This window comes from Lepidochelys kempii, chromosome 9 (assembly GCF_965140285.1).
Source record: "Lepidochelys kempii isolate rLepKem1 chromosome 9, rLepKem1.hap1, whole genome shotgun sequence".
Classification (NCBI taxonomy): Eukaryota; Metazoa; Chordata; order Testudines; family Cheloniidae; genus Lepidochelys; species Lepidochelys kempii.
This window is the reverse complement of record NC_136388.1, coordinates 17,485,342-17,504,852: the sequence shown is the minus strand read 5'-3', so window position 1 is coordinate 17,504,852 and position 19,511 is coordinate 17,485,342. Positions and strand designations below refer to the sequence as shown.

At 42.3% G+C, this 19,511-nt stretch overlaps 1 protein-coding gene across 5 annotated transcripts in view; it reads right to left on the bottom strand.

Moving 5' to 3' along the window:
- The window catches only part of MECOM (MDS1 and EVI1 complex locus), a 458,380-nt gene that overhangs the window by 246,406 nt on the left and 192,463 nt on the right, over window positions 1–19,511 (bottom strand). For all 5 annotated transcript variants that reach the window (XM_073359440.2, XM_073359443.2, XM_073359442.2 and 2 more), the window contains exon 2: window positions 7,361–7,698. In XM_073359440.2, the coding sequence (XP_073215541.1) occupies window positions 7,361–7,698 (338 nt within the window). The remainder of the gene's footprint in view (window positions 1–7,360; window positions 7,699–19,511) is intronic.

Sequence of the window (19,511 nt, the reverse complement as noted above, 5' to 3'; positions counted from 1 at the left end):
CAGAGGTGCTATGACTCTGCGTATTATTAAAAATAGCAGCCCTCTCCAAAATGTGGAACCAGATCCAACTTTAGATTTCAACCTGTGTCCCCATTCCAAAGTGTATGAGTGTTCTGTGCCCAGACCTGGAGTTTGTAGTTCAAGGTCATCGCACCTATCAATAATAAACAGTTGCAAAGAAGAAGCACATCTTGGAGATTTTTAAGTCAAAATGCACACTGCTATATCCCCATAACTTCATACAATACCAGGAACAGTGTTCAGAGTTTGTCCAAGAAATACTAACTCTTTTTCTCTTGACAAAAGATTCCTCCTTAATTCTTCACATACATTAGAGAAATGGTGTTTATTAGTATAATGTGATCATATTGTTTCACCGTAACCTCAAAAGAAGGAAAGTTTATGAAGGGAAAGAATAATTTAGCAAGAACAGTTGTTCTTGAAGTAATTGTAAAAGTATCAGTTCCTAAGAACAAAATAGGTACACAGACAGTAAGCAATGTGGAAGTCTTGTCATGTATGCGTAACCTTCTGCCAGGTGGAGTTGGCAGCAACAAGGGCCATGTTCAGTATCTAGGGGTTCCTCTGAACAATACAAACAGAACCAGTTTGAGCCCCCACCCAGTACTCTGGGAACACTTAGCTCCACTCCTGGGTGCTTCTAAGAGGCAATACTTCCACACTCACAAGCATTGAGTCTGTTCATAACAAAAGAGAATGCTTAGTGAAAGGGAACCAAACATTAATTTGGGAAAACACCACAGTCACGTGCAAAGCGTATGATCATAAGCAAACCTGACCTCACAGCGCAGTGGGTAGTGTTCTTTGCCTCAGTTTCCCACTTTGTAGTGGGAAAGTCTGATGAACGACTGTCCATTTAGCACATCACTCCCTTCTCTCTCTGCTGCACCCCACTCACGCTTGGCTGCCCTTGATTAGTGAAGACCCAGAGTTCAGAGATGCATTCACGGGGTTCGCCTTCCACCCCGGGGAGGGAGAGGCCTCGAGCAATACCTCTGCAGCTGGCTCACCGCTGGCTCCTGTCCTCTGCCGCTGCTGCTCCTCTGCCACCGCTGGCCACTGTCTCTCTGCCGCTGTTAGTGCTGCTGCTTGCTGCTCCTGCGACATCACGTTCTGAGGTTCCACCACTTAACCCAGCTCTTAGTGATTTCAGCAGGTAGTGGGGAACTGCACAGCCAGTTTAGTGTTCTCTGTATTCACTGTCCTCACACAGGGCCTTAAGCTTAGCTCCTAGACCAGCTCAGCAGTGATGTCAGCTCTAGTAATTACCAACCACAAACAAGGACTCTCAATTGAGCCTAATCAGCTCTCTCATTAAGGCTATGTCTACACTACTGCGGTAAGTCGCCCCCTACGCTACACAACTCCAGCTACATGAATAACCTAGCTGGAGTCAACGTATCTTAGGTCAAGTTACCACGGAGTCTACACCATGAGGAGAAATGGGAGAAATTGTCCCGTCGACTTACCTTACTCTTCTTATAAGTACAGAGGTCAACTGGAGAGTGATCTGCAGTCGATTTGGTGGGTCTTTACTAGACCTACTAAATGGACCATCAGTGGATCGATCTCAGAGCATCGATCCCCGCTGTAGTATAGACCTGCCCTAAGGTAGATCAAACAGTGTCTATGACTCCTTAGGCACAGTCCACACCACCAGGTAAGAACACCTGCCCCCACCCACTCTCATCTCCACTGGGATTTGGCATCCCTGCCCTCTGCTTAGCAAGTGAGGTTCACTTTAGGGTGCCCCCCTCATAAGCATAGTTCTACTCCCCTTTACTCAGACAATAAGGATAACAACATTTCATTACCCGGCATTCAAATACTAGAGTGATTTGTAACCCAAAGCCAGCCAAAACTGATCATTGTGGCAAAGCAGCTCCATCTGCTGCACACCTAGGCAAAGTCACCATGTCTATACAAACATAGTCTGCTCATGAAGTCTTTTTCCCAGCTTATCACTAGATGTGAGGGGACAACTCATTCAGACCCTGCTTACATCTGTTTCCCAGGCATATTTCCTGTGCGATTCCAAAGGAGAAGTTGAATACATTGCATAGCTGCATGTGGGAAGGTAGCTTGGACATGGTGAAACACCATTTTTTGCCTATGAAACCAATGATCACTTATTCACAGCACTTATAATTGGGCTTCCTCCAGCAAAAAGAGTAGTAGTAACAATCATACACCACCATCCTGCAATAGCAAAAGGATGATACTCCATTTTCCCTTGATCTCACACAACATGCCCTTTCTTACTTCTTCATTTCACACTGACTATCCAAATATTTTATAATCAAAAAGAAAGAAGACGACAATGGCAGCAGCAAGATCGATGCACTACGCAGCACAAGTTCCTTGGGAATTATTGTGGGGTAGCAGATAAAAATATCCACTTTCTGTAAAGTGACTAAAATCTGCAATTATCTTGCACAGTCATCAGGCTCAACCTTGCTTCCACTGAAAACAAAGACAAAACTACCACTTAACTTAAGTGATGGCAAGGATTGAGCTCAATACACCTACCCAGTAAGTAATACACACTATAATACCTGATTGGATGCGAGAACTACAGGAGGAGATGGTTAAGCTGAGGAACATCCGTGCATATGAAGAATTCATTAAAAATATGTATATGGAGACCTCCTAAGTTGAGGAAGCAATCCAGCTAGGGAGGACTGCTGTAGCAGCACCAGGAAAGGAGGACAGGGCTCCTCCACAGGGAGGAAGCTTGCTGCTGGTTACTACTTTGACAGGGTAACAAGCCTTGTGGATGGAGGGAAGCAGTAGATATATCTCAGCTTTAGTAAGGTTTTTGAAACGGTCTCATATGACTTTCTCAGAAACAAACTGAAGAAATATTGTCTAGAGCAGTGGTTCTCAAAGCTAGTCCGCCGCTTGTTCAGGGAAAGCCCCTGGCATGCCGGACCGGTTTGTTTACCTGCCGTGTCCGCAGGTTCAGCTGATCGCGGCTCCCATTGGCCACAGTTCGCTGCTCCAGGCCAATGGGGGCTGCAGGAAAGGTGGCCAGCAAGTCCCTTGGCCTGCGCCACTTTCCGCAGCCCCCACTGGCTTGGAGCAACGAACTGTGGCCAGTGGGAGCCGCGATCGGCCGAACCTGAGGACACGGCAGGTAGACAAACCGGTCCGGCGCACCAGGGGCTTTCCCTGAACAAACAGCGGACCGGCTTTGAGAACCACAGGTCTAGAGGAACCTACTATAAGATGGGTGCACAACTGGTTGGAAATGCATACTCAGAGAGTAGTTAACCATGGTTCTCAATCAAGCTGGAAGAGTATATTGAGTGGGATCCTGCAGGGATCTGTCCTGGGTCCAGTTCTCATCAATAAATTATTTGGATAATGCCATAGAGAGTACACTTATAAAGTTTGTGAAAATATCTAACTGGGAGGGTTTGCAAGTGCTTTGGAGGACAGAATTTGAATTCAAAATTATCTTGACTGGACAAATGGTCTAAAGTAAATAGGATGAAATTCAATAAGACAAATGCAAAGTACTACACTTCTCAAGGAATAATCCATTATACAAATACAAAAATGACTGCCTAGGAAGGAGTACTGCGGGAAAGGATCTGGGGGTTATAATGGACCACAAACTAAATATGAGTCAACAGAATAATACTGTTGCAGAAAAAGAAAATATCATTCCAGGATGCATTAGCAGGACTGTTGTACACAAGACACGAGAAAGAATTCTTCCACTCTACTCAGCACTAATAAGGCTTCAGCTGGAGTATTGTGTCCAGTTCTGGGCACCATACTTTGGGAAAGATGTCAACAAATTGGAGAAAGTCCAGAGGAGAGCAACAAAAATGATTAAAGATCTAGAAAACATGACCGATGAGGAAAGATTGACAACCCTCGGTTTGTTTAGTCTGGAAAAGAGAAGACTGAGGGGGGACATGATAACAATCTTCAAGTATGTAAAAAGGTTGTTAGAAAGAGGAGGGTGATAAATTGTTCTCCTTAACCACTGAGGACAGGACAAGAAATAATGGACTTAAATAGCAGCAAGAGAGATTTAGGTTAGCCATTAGGAAAAACTTCCTAACTGTAAGGGCAGTTAAGCTCTGGAACAAATTCCCTAGCGATGTTGTGGAATCTTCATCATTAAAGGTTTTTAAGAACAGGTTAGACAAACACCTGTCAGGGATGGTCTAGATAATACTCAGTACTACTTCAGTCAGGGGGCTGGACTACCTGACTTATCAAGGTCCCTTCCAGGTCTACATTTCTATGATTCTATTACACAGGGGTGTCCAATTAGCTAGGTGGCAAGAAAAGTCTACATTCAACAGGTTGTAGATAGATATAACCAAATGGCACTTTTCTCCCCATTCTCCCTGCTCTGTCACTGTCCTCCCTTTGTCACTCTCTACAATGTCTATCTCCCTCTTACACTAGCAACATGTTTTCTACGGCTCCCAACATAAAGAGAACAGGAGCCAAGATACACCTGCTGTCTTAACCCTGACAAGGCTGTGATGTCTCTGAAAGACTATATTTGTTCTGTGTTTGAAGTCAATGAGAGTGATACCAGTGTCTTCCACAGAAGTGAGTTGGGCCCATTAATTAGAGTATGGAGGGCCTAGTGTTAGTCTTCCAGCAATGATCTTAATTTGACCTTTTAACATGCCAGTAACCAATCTGGATACACATTTACACCAGAGCAAACACAGGTTTATCCAGAATGAAAAAATAAGTTAGACTGATGCACGCTGTCTGCAAGCCTGTTTTGTTTTGTTTGCATTTGGTATTAACTAAGCTTTAGAAAAAACCCTCTCAAAACTCAAAACAAAAATGGCCAATTTTTCCTATTGGAGTGAGTAATACAGATGCGGTATTAGTCTAGACTTTGAGTATCCTGGATTTGGTTGGTTTATTTTATAAACTGTAAAGTTACCTATTGCCAGGTTTTCCCCCCTCAATTTGTCATAAATACACTTATTTTACAGGCTGGAAGCAATACGGTATTCTGTTGTTCACCTGTTTCTAGCCTCCTCTATGATTGCAAAGCATTTGTAGGTGGATGATCAATTTCCAATTTATTGCTAATTTTACGTGGGTTTCACTGAATACCTTTGAGTGGTTTAGATTTGATTGGGAAAACTGAAGAACACTTTTTTTTTCAGCTTTCCCAAATAAATACTCTCATTCAAGTGTGTTGGAAGGGCTTCAGAATAATTCACCTTTCGAGCTTCCAATTTCTTCTTCTTCTTCTTCTTCTTCTTCGTTGTTCTGACAAAAAGGTTTTGAAATTAAAAGAAACCTGAGGCACTAAAAACTAGAGTATTCGTGCCTATATTTAAAGGTAAAACCAAAAGGCCACATCTTTAACTGGTGTCACTCAGCAGCAGTGTGTCCTTAATTAAATCAGAAGCAAACTCTTGTGTTCATGGAGCTGTGCTGCTTTACATCACCTGAGGATCTGGTCCAAAATGTATTTGTTTTGACTGGTGTTCAACTCACATTTCAGATGGTGTGACAGCAATTTTTTTTAAACTTCCGTTATCAATCCATGCTTCATTGTGGTGTGGCTATTAGACAGCGTTTATGACTTCCTGGTGCCTTGTTCAAAGAATAAAGATTTCTCACCAGTAACTATATTGCATCAGGGTCTGTTAGTTTTATAGAGTTCTGCCAAGTCTATAATTTCTCTTGAAACTTTTCTGTCATATTGTCACAGGTCTCACATGTGTTTAAACAACTGGATGGAAAGTTTGCAAAGAACTCACCGAATATTTACTGATGGTTAAAAGCAAACCAAACATTTATGATCCACCATGTGTTTTGAGAGCTATACTCCAAAGTACAACTCCAATTATTTGATCTCTGAGTAAGTAAAACTCCGAGTACATCAAAGGCCCACCATATTCCTGAGAGCAATGCAAACTAAGCATTTCTCCCCTACTTATCAAAAAATCTGTCATCTCAATGAAAAACAAAAATGGAAAATTGGGATTGTCCTATATTTTTACTTCACATCTTTCAAACTATGAATAAAAAGTTTCATGCAAGAACGATTTTTATGTCACATCAGACCAATGTTGAGAAAAACACCTGATTTTTTTAAGACTTGAATTTTTATCTGAGCCACAAAAACACAAAATGTGTAGTGTTGGATCAGTTGATTGGTCCAGGTAGTCTGAATAGTATGCCTCCAGGTAACCACACATAATGCTTTGGATCTAAGCAGAATAAAAAACATAACACGCCTAGACAATTGTGCAATGTTGTACTTAGCAAAGGAGAGGTGCCTGGAGTGGGGGTGGATTCCCTTCCGATTGCTCAAAGGGATCAGATTCAAAGGAGAAAGTTATTAACGGCCAGCTTGTGACTGGTCATTAAAAGTATGTCTACACTGCAATTAGACACCCATGGTTGGCCCATGACAGCTGACTCGGGTTCACAGCTTGAACTAAGGGGCTAACTGTGATGGAGACATTCAGGCGGGGTTCCAGCCAAGCCTGAACATCTTCCCTAAGAGGGCACACAAGGGGTCGGGAGGGTACATGGAGTCATGAACAGAGCCCCTCATACTGCCCAGAGTGCAAGGGCTAACTACCCCAAAAGGAGAAGAAAGGAGCTAGAGCCATGGCCCCGCCACCCATAAAACCCAGCAGTGCTGACCAGTCACAGGGAGGAGCACACACTTCCCTCCTTCAGTCTGTGGAGCTATGATGCATCCTGTAGGGCTCTGGAAGGCCTCCAGGAGGAGCAATGCCACCTCTAATGTGGGGCTGTGCTTATGAGGCTGAAGACCCAATCCTACTCCTATCAAAATTAATGGTAAAGAACCCATTGACTTCAATGGAAGTAGAATCAAGGCCTTAGGCTTCCAACTCTGAAAACCATCATGTCTTGCAGCTATAGTTTACCAAATAATGATGCCTCTAGGCCATTCTAAATCAGTGATTCTGGTGACTAAAAGAAACTTCCACATTTTTTCAAATGAGTTCCATAAATTTCAGCGGCAGACCTCTCTCCTAGTCCCATGTTATATTTCAGAGCTTCATGAAAACAAAACATAATTGCCACATAAAAGTTCAGATAAGTGACTGCCTCCTCTTCCTACCATAGAAGAGAGACAGGATTTGATGTTTAGGTGTGATGGTGGCGATTCCCTGTATGTTTTTATATGAGCATGTATACTTTTATTTTCTTCCATAAAATGTCAAAAGACTCAATCTAGCAGTTCTTATGCATGCAAAATAACCATTAACTTCAACAGCATATCCTCTTACTCTAAAAATGCATCTGAGTTTGTAAACTTTGACAACAGTTGAACAGAACAAAAGAATTTAAAGTTTCTTACCTCCCAACCATAACTGCGATCTTTCAGATTTGCCTGCTGCTCTCCCACATATGGCCCAAATTTTTCACCTACTTCAATCTTCCTTTTGGTCCATATTCCTAATCCTGCTCCAGGAACATTTGACTCTCGGAGCTCAAACTCTGAAGGAATGGGAATGTTATCGGGAATGTATATGGGAGCCTTGTAAGGAGACCCCTCCTTTGGTGTGAATGCTTCGCTGGATGTTGCTGGAGAAGATGGCTCTTGGACACTGAGGGACAGTTTACTAGCCTCTCCGTCAACCTCTGACATTTCCTCCAAAGGAACTTCAGGGAAGCTTTCATATAAACATTCATCACCTGAAAATGAATCCAAATGTTAGGAACTGTATTAAGCAAATGTGCTGAAGGGTTTTATACTTTAAACCCTTTTAACTTGTACATTAAGCAGAAAAGGCAGTTTGCTTGTTCTACAGCACCTTCATCAATGGCTCATACTGCAGTAGAGTTTCATCCTAAGAGGTGCTGCGCAATCTCTCTGTTGTGGAACTGTGTATGTTCAGCACCACTCAGAACCAGGCCAGAGGGCTCTTACCATCCAAAGTAGTTTGCACACTTGTACACGAGCACTGTCACCAGTGACTGAATTACATACACAGGTATATAATAAGCAAACCCAGTTGCCCAATATGGCGTGCATATAGCACCTTAAACAATTTCCTCTTTGAAATTACTATTGAAAACTGGCAATTACAAATCACAAATGAAATCCCAGCCAAATGAAAATTGGGAAGGTTTTACTGGACTTTGTTTCACTAAGGGGACAATGGCTTAAATTCAATCTAAAATATGGAGAGAGAGAAATGTGGTGGCCTCAGATTAGTCTTTAGAAGGAAAGCTGTCCACCACGCAACTGTTGGACAGATCCTCAGCTGATGTAAATCAATCTAGCACCAATGACCTTAATGGAATTACAGCAAATTACACCTGCCAAGGATCTGGCCCAAAAAGTCACTACACAGGGGGCATGATTCAGCACAGCTCACATCATAATATTCAAGTAGTCCTTCCCCATGTCCAAAAAGTCAAGTTTTCTTCCAAGAAAATTATTTAGGTCCTAGTTCAACAGGGCACTTAAGTACAGGGGGAACTTTAAGCACATGTTTTAGCACGGTCACACATTGAATGTTTTTCCACTGATAAAATGTCATCTGTCATGCCTTTATTACATATTACCTAACAATTTTATGTCTGCATTTTCAAGATTCTGCCACTTCTGACAACAAACATTGGGGCATAACAAATCATTTTAATACATCACCCCTGGCATGTACCAGATACTTCATCTGCAAGCAATATATTCACAGCCCTGAATTGTTTTTCTTCTTCTAATATGGAACTAACTGTGACCACACAGACATCATAAGGAAGTTCAGCTACCCATTTCCCTATGCTTTGATTTGACAAATTTCATCTGAGCTCTAAATAATTGGACCCCCAATATCAACTAGTTTGTTTATCACTTTTCCTAAGGACTGTCCTTCAGAGGAGTGTAAAATCCCCTGATTAATTCAATCACTGGGATGATAGACAAATGCATAGAAGGATTTTTCACCGTTGTTTCTGTTTCAAAAGTCCTTTCTCTGAGAGCTCAGGTTGAGTGGAGTTCAGCAGGAATGGCTTGATCCTGAAGGCTGCTAAGGACTGATGAAAGAGTTGCTGAGAGGAAAAGTACTAGCATTCAACTCTAGCTGTTTGCTTAGCATCTGCACAAAGGCTGCTGATGGCTTTATACTACTCCCACTGATGTTCATGGCAAAACTCCCATGGATCAGGCCTATGACATCCTGCGCTGAGTAGAGAGGAAGATAGGCCATGAGAGGGACAGGAATTAAGGTGTGGTCAGAGTGCAATGGTTAACTTCAGTCCTGTGCATTAAAATGACCTGCCTACCAGTCACATTTGATGATATTTCTGTTGCATCTTCAAGTGCCACTTTGCCTAAGCATGCGGAAAAGCTGAGTTTAGGAGAAAGCAAGAGCAGAGGTGGTTATGAACCACAGTCACAGAAACGTCTCCAAAGTTCCCATGAAGCTGTGTCACTCAGAGTGCTGCTCAATGATCCATGGCATCTGCACATGGCTTATGAGCTATGGCAAGGATTTTCAAAGAGGCCTGAGGGAGTTAGGCAACCAAATCCCCTGAATTTCCCTAAGATACGGATACCTAACTCCCTTGGGGCTCCTCTGTCAGTTTGTTGCTCCCCCACTTCACAGTTAAATACTACATTCCTACCCCTCATGCTCCCTCCTCAAACCGACCCACTCTGCTTTCCTCCACACCAGTTCCCACCTTCAATCTGAGTATCCCAAAACTCCTTCCTTCTACAGCACATAGGAGCAGTTCACGCAATTCACTCTGCATAAATGAACTCAACATCCTTCATTCCATCCTTCCCAACTTTTGGCCCTGTTACAAAGCACCCTGTCTAGTCACTCCATAAATGGCTCAGCACTGCTCTCACACAGGTCCCAACCACACCCCTGAAAGACAGAGCCTTTAAACCCTAGCAAGTATTGCACTGCAGATGTGCCATACTCAACTTCTCTCCTCCAGAGTGTGTTTGCTGCACTCCAGTTAAATTTCTCTTTCAGTCTCAAAAAAGGCTAAAACCATTCATACCTCTGGTCAAACTGATCTACAGCCTTAAATGTATGGAGCCAGATCCTCAGCTGCTGTCCATTGGCCAATGGAGATATACTAATGGTACAATTCCATTTTTATTCTGCTCTGGTCACACCTGTAACCCCCTTCAGTGTCCAGCAATTGCACCCAATGCATAATTTAAAACAAGTTGATTTTACATTTTAAATCCCGTGGTGATGAATTGCACATGTGTGCCCTTCTGCCTAAAAGCAGTGTCTGAACTGAATGCCAGGGCATCATTCTGCTTACAAGGGCAATACAGTCTAAGAAAAATATAAAAACAAACACTTAAAAAACCAAAAAGCTGAATTATACCTTCCAGACATTTGAAAACCATTTTTAAAAAATCTCTTAGATCAGTGCTCCATTTACACCAGCTGAGGGCCTGGCCCAGAGTGTCAGAAAATGTGGGGCCTCATTCTGCTCAAACTTAAACCAATGTAAATCAGAAGTTATTTCACTGATATAAAACTGCTGTGAGATCAGAATTAGGCCCCAGGGTCTGTGCTTCCAAGTACAATTGTCTATATAAATAGCCAACCACTCACACATATAGTGCTGCAATTTGGAATTTCAAGCAGGACTCCTTAAGATCAAATAACTCTCCCCATTAGAAATGGGATGAAGTCACTGAGACCTCTGATAGGGAAATAGAAAAGATTAGGTAATACAGAAGACATTTCCCGCCATCAAATTCCTTGCTGCTGTTTTGCAATAAAAACATGAAAAAAGCTTCAAAGGAAACCCTGTAGGAAAGGTTAATTGCTACTAAAAGACCAGGGTGGACACCAGTGTTTGCACTTTCTGCTCCAACTTGCATGCCATCAGGAAACAGTACATGTGGCTGCAGGCTGGGGATGTGCCTGATGAAGCCAGGAGACATCCATGTGCCAAAGTTGACACCACAGCCTTAACCTCTCTGGGACCTGGGAGAGTAACCTGGGGTTACTTTAAACAGCATGCTGGGCTTCTGTGTGGAACAGGGAGGAGGGGCTGGATTTCCTTCCACTTGGACATATGTTTAGTAGTTTAGCACGCTCTTCCCTTCCAAGGGCAATTAAATAATGGGATATAGCATGTGTAAGAGCCAGGGAAGCTGATGCAGCTACAGCTACTTTGCCTTCAGCTGCAGCAGCTGGTGAGTCGAATGCTCGGGGTGCACAAGGCAGAGGCAGGAGTGCAGTCAGCAATGCAGTGCAAGGACATTGCGTGGAGCTGTGCCCAGGATGGCAGTGATTAAAAAAAAAGAAGCGGGTCAACCATCCTAAACTAAACTCCATATTCTCCAAATGAGAAATGGGTAAAATCCATTGACCCTTGACTACACTATTGGCAGTGCCTTTCTATGGCTTGAATGTCACCTGATCATATGCAGATGACAAACAGGCATAGTGGTGCATTACATGCATTAATACTAGGGATGGGCCAAACCAAAGCTCAGGGTACAAAAACACTGAAGGGATCAAAATCTGGATCCTGATCTTGATGTTCCAACTCATTTCTAATTAATAAAGTCAAGCAAATATCACTGTTTTTCTTTCTCCTTTTCTCAGTCTATGGGACCTTTCTCACTTCAGCCCGTTTCTGCTGTGGGATGCATACACACAAAGCTCCCACTGACCTCCACAGTTACTAGCACACAACTCACACTCTGATCTTGGAGGCCCGCTTGTCACACATCAGAAGTTTGGAGTTCTGCTTGTATTTTTGAACATGTGTGACAGGAGCCTTTAATACATTGTCATTTTATTAAGGTCTTCTTGGGTACAACTAAGGATAAGCGATTTAGTCATCTCCCTGAGAAAAGCCAGGATGGGCCTGGATGGGCCATGGAAGAATATTTTCAAATGGCACTCCAAGGATATAGACTGGGAACTCTGATGTGACCAGAGTCTTTCCATATTTGTTTGACCCAACATTTCTGTCCAGCTCAAGCAATACTACAGTAATTATTTGTAAGTGTATCTGAAACAAAGCAGGCATTTCCTATACAAATGGGACACCTTTATCTAAATTACTGTTTAAACAGGTATTTAAGAAAGGACTGTCACAGGCAGGAACTGGTTGATTACAAAACACATTAGTTTAGCTCTAGAGTGGAGGTGGTCAGGAAAAGTTGCAAATTAGCAGTTGGCAACCTGGGAGTTTCAGGAGCTGTGTTAGGCCACATATGAGCCAAGTGGGAGGCATCAGACAGCCTCTGTGCCCAATGAGATATAGTTTAGCGGTAGTCTCCTCTATGTCTTTTAGTGGAAAGTCAGATAAAGATCCTTGCCTTTAGGAACAGTCCTCTGGATGTGAGGGTCCGGGCTGATATCTTCAGACATGAAAGAGCCACTGACCAAGAACTACATTATTCCATATGAAAATATTATCAGCACACATACTGAAAGTGGTTTATGCCACTCATTATCCACAGAACTGTTCAGCAGAACTGGATATAATCCTTGTTATTTATTAACAACTGTATTGTGGCCTCAAGCTTTTAACCAGGAATCAGGACCCCATTGTGCTAGGCACTGTACATACACAACAAACAGATAGTCCCTGCCCCGAAGAGTTTACAGTCTGAGTAGAATGTAGACATGCAGTGTTGTAGCTGTGTTGGTCCCAGGATATTAGAGAGAAAAGGTGGGTGAGGTAATATCTTTTATTGGACCAACTTCTGTTGGTGACCTGAAGAAGAGCTCTGTGTAAGCCTGAAAGCTTGCCTCTCCCACCCACAGAAGCCGGTCCAATAAAAGATATTACCTCACCCACTTTGTCTCTCTAGAATGCAGATAATAATTCCCAGTTAGTTGGAGTTCACAAAAATGGGATATTACCACTGATTAGATTATTGACTGTTATTTGTGACTAAATTGTGATTGCAGTTCCAATTTTGCATTCTAAGACATAGTTTGTGGTTATCGCTGTCTGGGTTTTTTCTTTATTTTAAGCAGGGTCACCTCTGAGTACTAACAAGCCATTGTTAATGGAACCGTATTTTAGGTCCCCGTGTGTAGCCGGCTTAATTCACTTATGCACATAAACTGGAAGTCACTGATTGTTTATTATATATAAACATAGGTTGGTGGCCCTTTGCAGAGGTACTGGGCCTGATTCTGATTTCACATACGCTGCTGTAAGTCAACAGTAAGTGCATGGCCTTCCACGGAGGTATACCATTGTAAATCGGGTATAATTATGAGAACAATCCGGCTCATACTTCTGTTTTGTCTTTAAAATGACACCATAAATTTTACAATCACCGAAATATTTCCTTCCTAGTGTTACAAATAACATCTAAGGCTGTTCTGTTTGAAAATACGTTTCTCTATTTTTTTTCAGTTTATTTCTTTTGTACATCTGACAACACTTTCTGTCCAGGCATGCTCACTGTTTCACTAAAGTTGCCCCTGATGTTTGCATAGGTCTGTCACTCCACAACAAGAGAAAAGAAAACATTTTAAAAATAGGAAGTGTAGTTGTAAAACCACAAACACTGTCAGCAGGAATAAGGGGCACATGTTATATATTTGAAGCTACTTTTAAATCATGACCTAAGAATGACCTTGAGCGGATCACTGCAGACTACGTGGCTCTGGGAAGAAGGATAAAGGAGTTGGAGGCGCAAGTGGTGTTCTCGTCCATCCTCCCCATGGAAGGAAAAGGCCTGGGTAGGGACCGTCGAATCGTGGAAGTCAACGAATGGCTATGCAGGTGGTGTCGGAGAGAAGGCTTTGGATTCTTTGACCATGGGATGGTGTTCCATGAAGGAGGAGTGCTGGACAGAGACGGGCTCCATCTTACGAAGAGAGGGAAGAGCATCTTTGCCAGCAGGCTGGCTAACCTAGTGAGGAGGGCTTTAAACTAGGTTCACCGGGGGAAGGAGACCAAAGCCCTGAGGTAAGTGGGAAAGCGGGATACCGGGAGGAAGCTCAGGCAGGAATGTCTGTGAGGGGAGGGCTCCTGCCTCATACTGAGAATGGGGGGCGATCAACAGGTTATCTCAAGTGCTTATATACAAATGCACAAAGCCTTGGAAACAAGCAGGGAGAACTGGAGGTCCTGGTGATGTCAAGGAACTATGATGTGATTGGAATAACAGAGACTTGGTGGGATAACTCACATGACTGGAGTACTGTCATGGATGGTTATAAACTGTTCAGGAAGGACAGGCAGGGCAGAAAAGGTGGGGGAGTAGCACTGTATGTAAGGGAGCAGTATGACTGCTCAGAGCTCCGGTACGAAACTGTAGAAAAACCTGAGTGTCTCTGGATTAAGTTTAGAAGTGTGTGCAACAAGAGTGATGTAGTGGTGGGAGTCTGCTATAGACCACCGGACCAGGGGGATGAGGTAGATGAGGCTTTCTTCCAGCAGCTCACGGAAGCTACTAGATCGCATGCCCTGATTCTCATGGGTGACTTTAATTTTCCTGATATCTGCTGGGAGAGCAATACAGCGGTGCATAGACAATCCAGGAAGTTTTTGGAAAGCGTAGGGGACAATTTCCTGGCGCAAGTGCTAGAGGAGCCAACTAGGGGGGGCGCTTTTCTTGACCTGCTGCTCACAAACCGGGTAGAATTAGTGGGGGAAGCAAAAGTGGATGGGAATCTGGGAGGCAGTGACCATGAGTTGGTTGAGTTCAGGATCCTGACGCAGGGAAGAAAGGTAAGCAGCAGGATACGGACCCTGGACTTCAGGAAAGCAGACTTTGACTCCCTCAGGGAACGGATGGCCAGGATCCCCTGGGGGACTAACTTGAAGGGGAAAGGAGTCCAGGAGAGCTGGCTGTATTTCAAGGAATCCCTGTTGAGGTTACAGGGACAAACCATCCCAATGAGTCGAAAGAATAGTAAATATGGCAGGCGACCAGCTTGGCTTAATGGTGAAATCCTAGCAGATCTTAAACATAAAAAAGAAGCTTACAAGACGTGTAAGGTTGGACATATGACCAGGGAAGAGTATAAAAATATTGCTCTGGCATGTAGGAATGATATCAGGAGGGCCAAATCGCACCTGGAGCTGCAGCTAGCAAGAGATGTCAAGAGTAACAAGAAGGGTTTCTTCAGGTATGTTGGCAACAAGAAGAAAGCCAAGGAAAGTGTGGGCCCCTTACTGAATGAGGGAGGCAACCTAGTGACAGAGGATGTGGAAAAAGCTAATGTACTCAATGCTTTTTTTGCCTCTGTCTTCACTAACAAGGTCAGCTCCCAGACTGCTGTGCTGGGCATCATAAAATGGGGAAGAGATGGCCAGCCCTCTGTGGAGATAGAGGTGGTTAGGGACTATTTAGAAAAGCTGGACGTGCACAAGTCCAAGGGGCCGGACGAGTTGCATCCGAGAGTGCTGAAGGAATTGGCGGCTGTGATTGCAGAGCCATTGGCCATTATCTTTGAAAACTCGTGGCGAACAGGGGAAGTCCCGGATGACTGGAAAAAGGCTAATGTAGTGCCAATCTTTAAAAAAGGGAAGAAGGAGGATCCTGGGAACTACAGGCCAGTCAGCCTCACCTCAGTCCCTGGAAAAATCATGGAGCAGGTCCTCAAAGAATCAATCCTGAAGCACTTGCATGAGAGGAAAGTGATCAGGAACAGCCAGCATGGATTCACCAAGGGAAGGTCATGCCTGACTAATCTAATCGCCTTTTATGATGAGATTACTGATTCTGTGGATGAAAGGAAAGCAGTGGATGTATTGTTTCTTGACTTTAGCAAAGCTTTTGACACGATCTCCCACAGTATTCTTGTCAGCAAGTTAAGGAAGTATGGGCTGGATGAATGCACTATAAGGTGGGTAGAAAGCTGGCTAGATTGTCGGGCTCAACGGGTAGTGATCAATGGCTCCATGTCTAGTTGGCAGCCGGTATCAAGTGGAGTGCCCCAAGGGTCGGTCCTGGGGCCCTGATATTCTATGATTCTATGATCACAGTTTAATCTGAATTGGTGAAAGAAAAAACTATTTTTCCATAGTCTTCAAATATATTGCTGTTTTATATATATATATATATTTGTATTATTTGACCCTAACACAAATGTAAAAAGCAAATGAAGTACTGAATATTTTCTAAGGGCCTGGTTCTGCATTCCTTACCAATATTGAGTGGTATTTATGTGAATAGTACTAAGAAATTCTATGAAACTATTTGCATGTGTAAGTGCTACTCAGGATGAATAAGGGGTGCAGAATTGGAGCCTAACCTTCTATTAGATAGAGTTTGTTATATATTGTCACATGTTAGGCCACAGGGGCAGATTCTGATCTCAGTTACACTGATATAAATCCAGAACAATTACTTTAGACTTACCATCAATTTATAAATTAGGCCAATGTCTGCCCTGTTGTTAACTGAAGTCCAGAGAATTTCTTCAGATTGGCATTAATGTAACAAAGAAAACAAAATTTGGTCCACAGATTTTAGCATTCCTGTTATACGAGTTATCTATGTATTATGAAGCAAGATTATAAACTGCTTTTTCACAACTGATTTGACGCAGCCACACTTTCCCCTTTGTTGCTACACAACAGAAAGCCATTCTGGCACCGATAACCTCCAACATAAAGAAAATAATTATGCACGTCCCTCAGAAGAGGGAGTTGTAGCTACAGATTGCAGATACAAAGGAATGTGAAAACAGCAATATAAAAGCACACAAAGTTAACCATGAATTTGGTTTTATTTCTTACTTGAAGAGTATAGAAATCAACTTCTTTTTCATGTCCTCCACTATGGCTTTTATTATACGTATTAAAATGTGCTTTGTTCTTACAAGAATAAATAGGGGAAGAGAAATAGTGACTTCTGATTCTTCAAGGGTCAGTGTAGGGAAGGTTTATGTCTTTGAATAACTTCAGACTATGTCTCATTCCAAAATAATTGTAATTAAAACATAATGTGAATAATTCAAAAGGATCCAGTTTTCAGAGTTCCCCAGCATATGAAAAAAAACTTCACATTGAGTTTCCTTACATTTGCCATATTTTACCTGAGGAAAACATGAAAATCAGTATATTAGAGAGACATATGAGTTACTGAAGGAAGAATTAGTATAAAACTTTGAGTGCTTTGGCGAAAAACGTTTATAGAAAAACAAGGTTTCAGAGTAGCAGCCGTGTTAGTCTGTATTCACAAAAAGAAAAGGAGTACTTGTGGCACCTGAGAGACTAACAAATTTATTTGAGCATAAGTTTTCGTGAGCTACAGCTCACTTCATCGGATGCACTCAGTGGAAAATACAGTGGGGAGATTTATATACATAGAGAACATGAAACAATGGGTGTTACCATACACACTGTAATGAGAGTGATCACTTAAGGTGAGCTATTACCAGCAGGAGAGCGCGGGGGGGGGGGGGGCAGGGGAAGGGGGACCTTTTATAGTGATAATCAAGGTGGACTATTTCCAGCAGTTGACAAGAATGTGATTAGGCACCACAACAGAACCACTAACCCAGGAACTTATCCTTGCAACAAAGCCCGTTGCCAACTGTGTCCACATATCTATTCAGGGGACACCATCATAGGGCCTAATTACATCAGCCACACTATCAGAGGCTCGTTCACCTGCACATCCATCAATGTGACATATGCCATCATGTGCCTGCAATGCCCCTCTGCCATGTACATTGGTCAAACTCGACAGTCTTTACGTAAAAGAATAAATGGACACAAATCAGACGTCAAGAACTATAACATTCAAAAACCAGTCAGAGAACACTTCAATCTCTTTGGTCACTCGATTATAGACCTAAAAGTTGCAATTCTTCAATAAAAAAACTTCAGAAACAGACTCTAATGAGAGACTGCTGAATTGGAACTAATTTGCAAACTGGATACAATTAACTTAGGGTTGACTAGAGACTGGGAGTGGATGGGTCATTACACAAAGTAAAACTATTTCCCCTTGTTTATCCCCCACCCCACCCCCCACTGTTCCTCAGACCTTGTCAACTGCTGGAAATGGCCCACCTTGATTATCACTACAAAAGTCCCCCCTCCCCCCACCCACTCTACTGCTGGTAATAGCTCACCTTAAGTGATCACTCTCGTTACAGTGTGTATGGTAACACCCATTGTTTCATGTTCTCTGTGTATATAAATCTCCCCACTGTATTTTCCACTAAATGCATCCGATGAAGTGAGCTGTAGCTCACGAAAGCTTATGCTCAAATAAATTTGTTAGTCTCTAAGGTGCCACAAGTCCTCCTTTTCTTATAGGAAAACAAGAAACTCAAGAGCAATTGTAGTTTGAGAGAAGACAATTTCAACATCGCTAAATGGTGGTACGAGACTAGTAGTTAATACAATGTCACAATATGTTAACTGCATCGGGAACTATACACTGTTTCTGGAAATTGTCAATATCAGCTTGTACAATAACTAGTAGCATTTGGTGCTCTGTGAAGTGTTGCTCAAGTCTAATTGAGTAACACAGTCTAAGGCATTTGATGTGCACCAGACACTGTCTCTTAATTAGGATCCAGTACTGAAAGACTATGGGTCAAATTCTACTTTCATTTATATGGGTACAGCTCTCCTTGATGTCAGTGGAAGTTGCACCTGTATAACTGAGAAGCAAAACCTGGCCCTATGTGTTTCTGCACATTTTCCATATAAATTACTATATTACATGCAGCAACAAAGAATTATAAATATTTGCTGGCAAAAACTGAATTTATTTACAAGTTGAATCTAATTTTATTTATAGCTCCAGTACAACCATCTTTGGTAGAAATATTTATGTTATCTGTACTTCTGGTCTGCTAGCGTCTACTGCAATCATAAACACTGTTGAAAAATTATTTGCAGTTAGCAGGGTTTAAACTACCCATTATATCACCAGCTAGTGCCTGTAAACTGTGGTGCTGGATGATAAAGTTTTCCTCAATGGAATAAATATATATTTGACTTTCAAAATCTTTGCTGAGATACATACAGGGGAGGGAGGCAAGTAAGGGAACAGGGAAATGCCACCTGCCAGATTGGTATGTTATGGGGTAGATCCTCAGCTAGTGTAAATCAATCAGGATACAACGTTTCACACCAGATGGGGATCTAGCCCATATGTATGGAACCTCTCTCTTAAATGAATGATCGCTCAATTTATTGAGCTCAGTGAAATATTAAAATTGAATGAAGCTGCTATAGTTAATATATACTAATTAGCCTCAATGACTATACTCATTATATGTATCAGGTTCAGAAAAAAAAGTCTGCTGTGAAATTTTAAGCATTAGGTACAGGCCTCAGTTGGAGGCAGGATAATGGACTTGATAGACCATTATTTTGATCCATAATGTTTTGATCACTGTTTGATTGTCGTAGTGATAAAAAACAGTATGTATAGTCTCACATAAATTACTTAAGCTGTTATTCTGCTGAAAATTAACATGTTCAGTTGAAAACTAAGGAAAGGACCCTTTCATTTGAACTGATGAAATACAACATCAATATGTGACTTTAATTTCTCTGTCCAACCGAGTAAA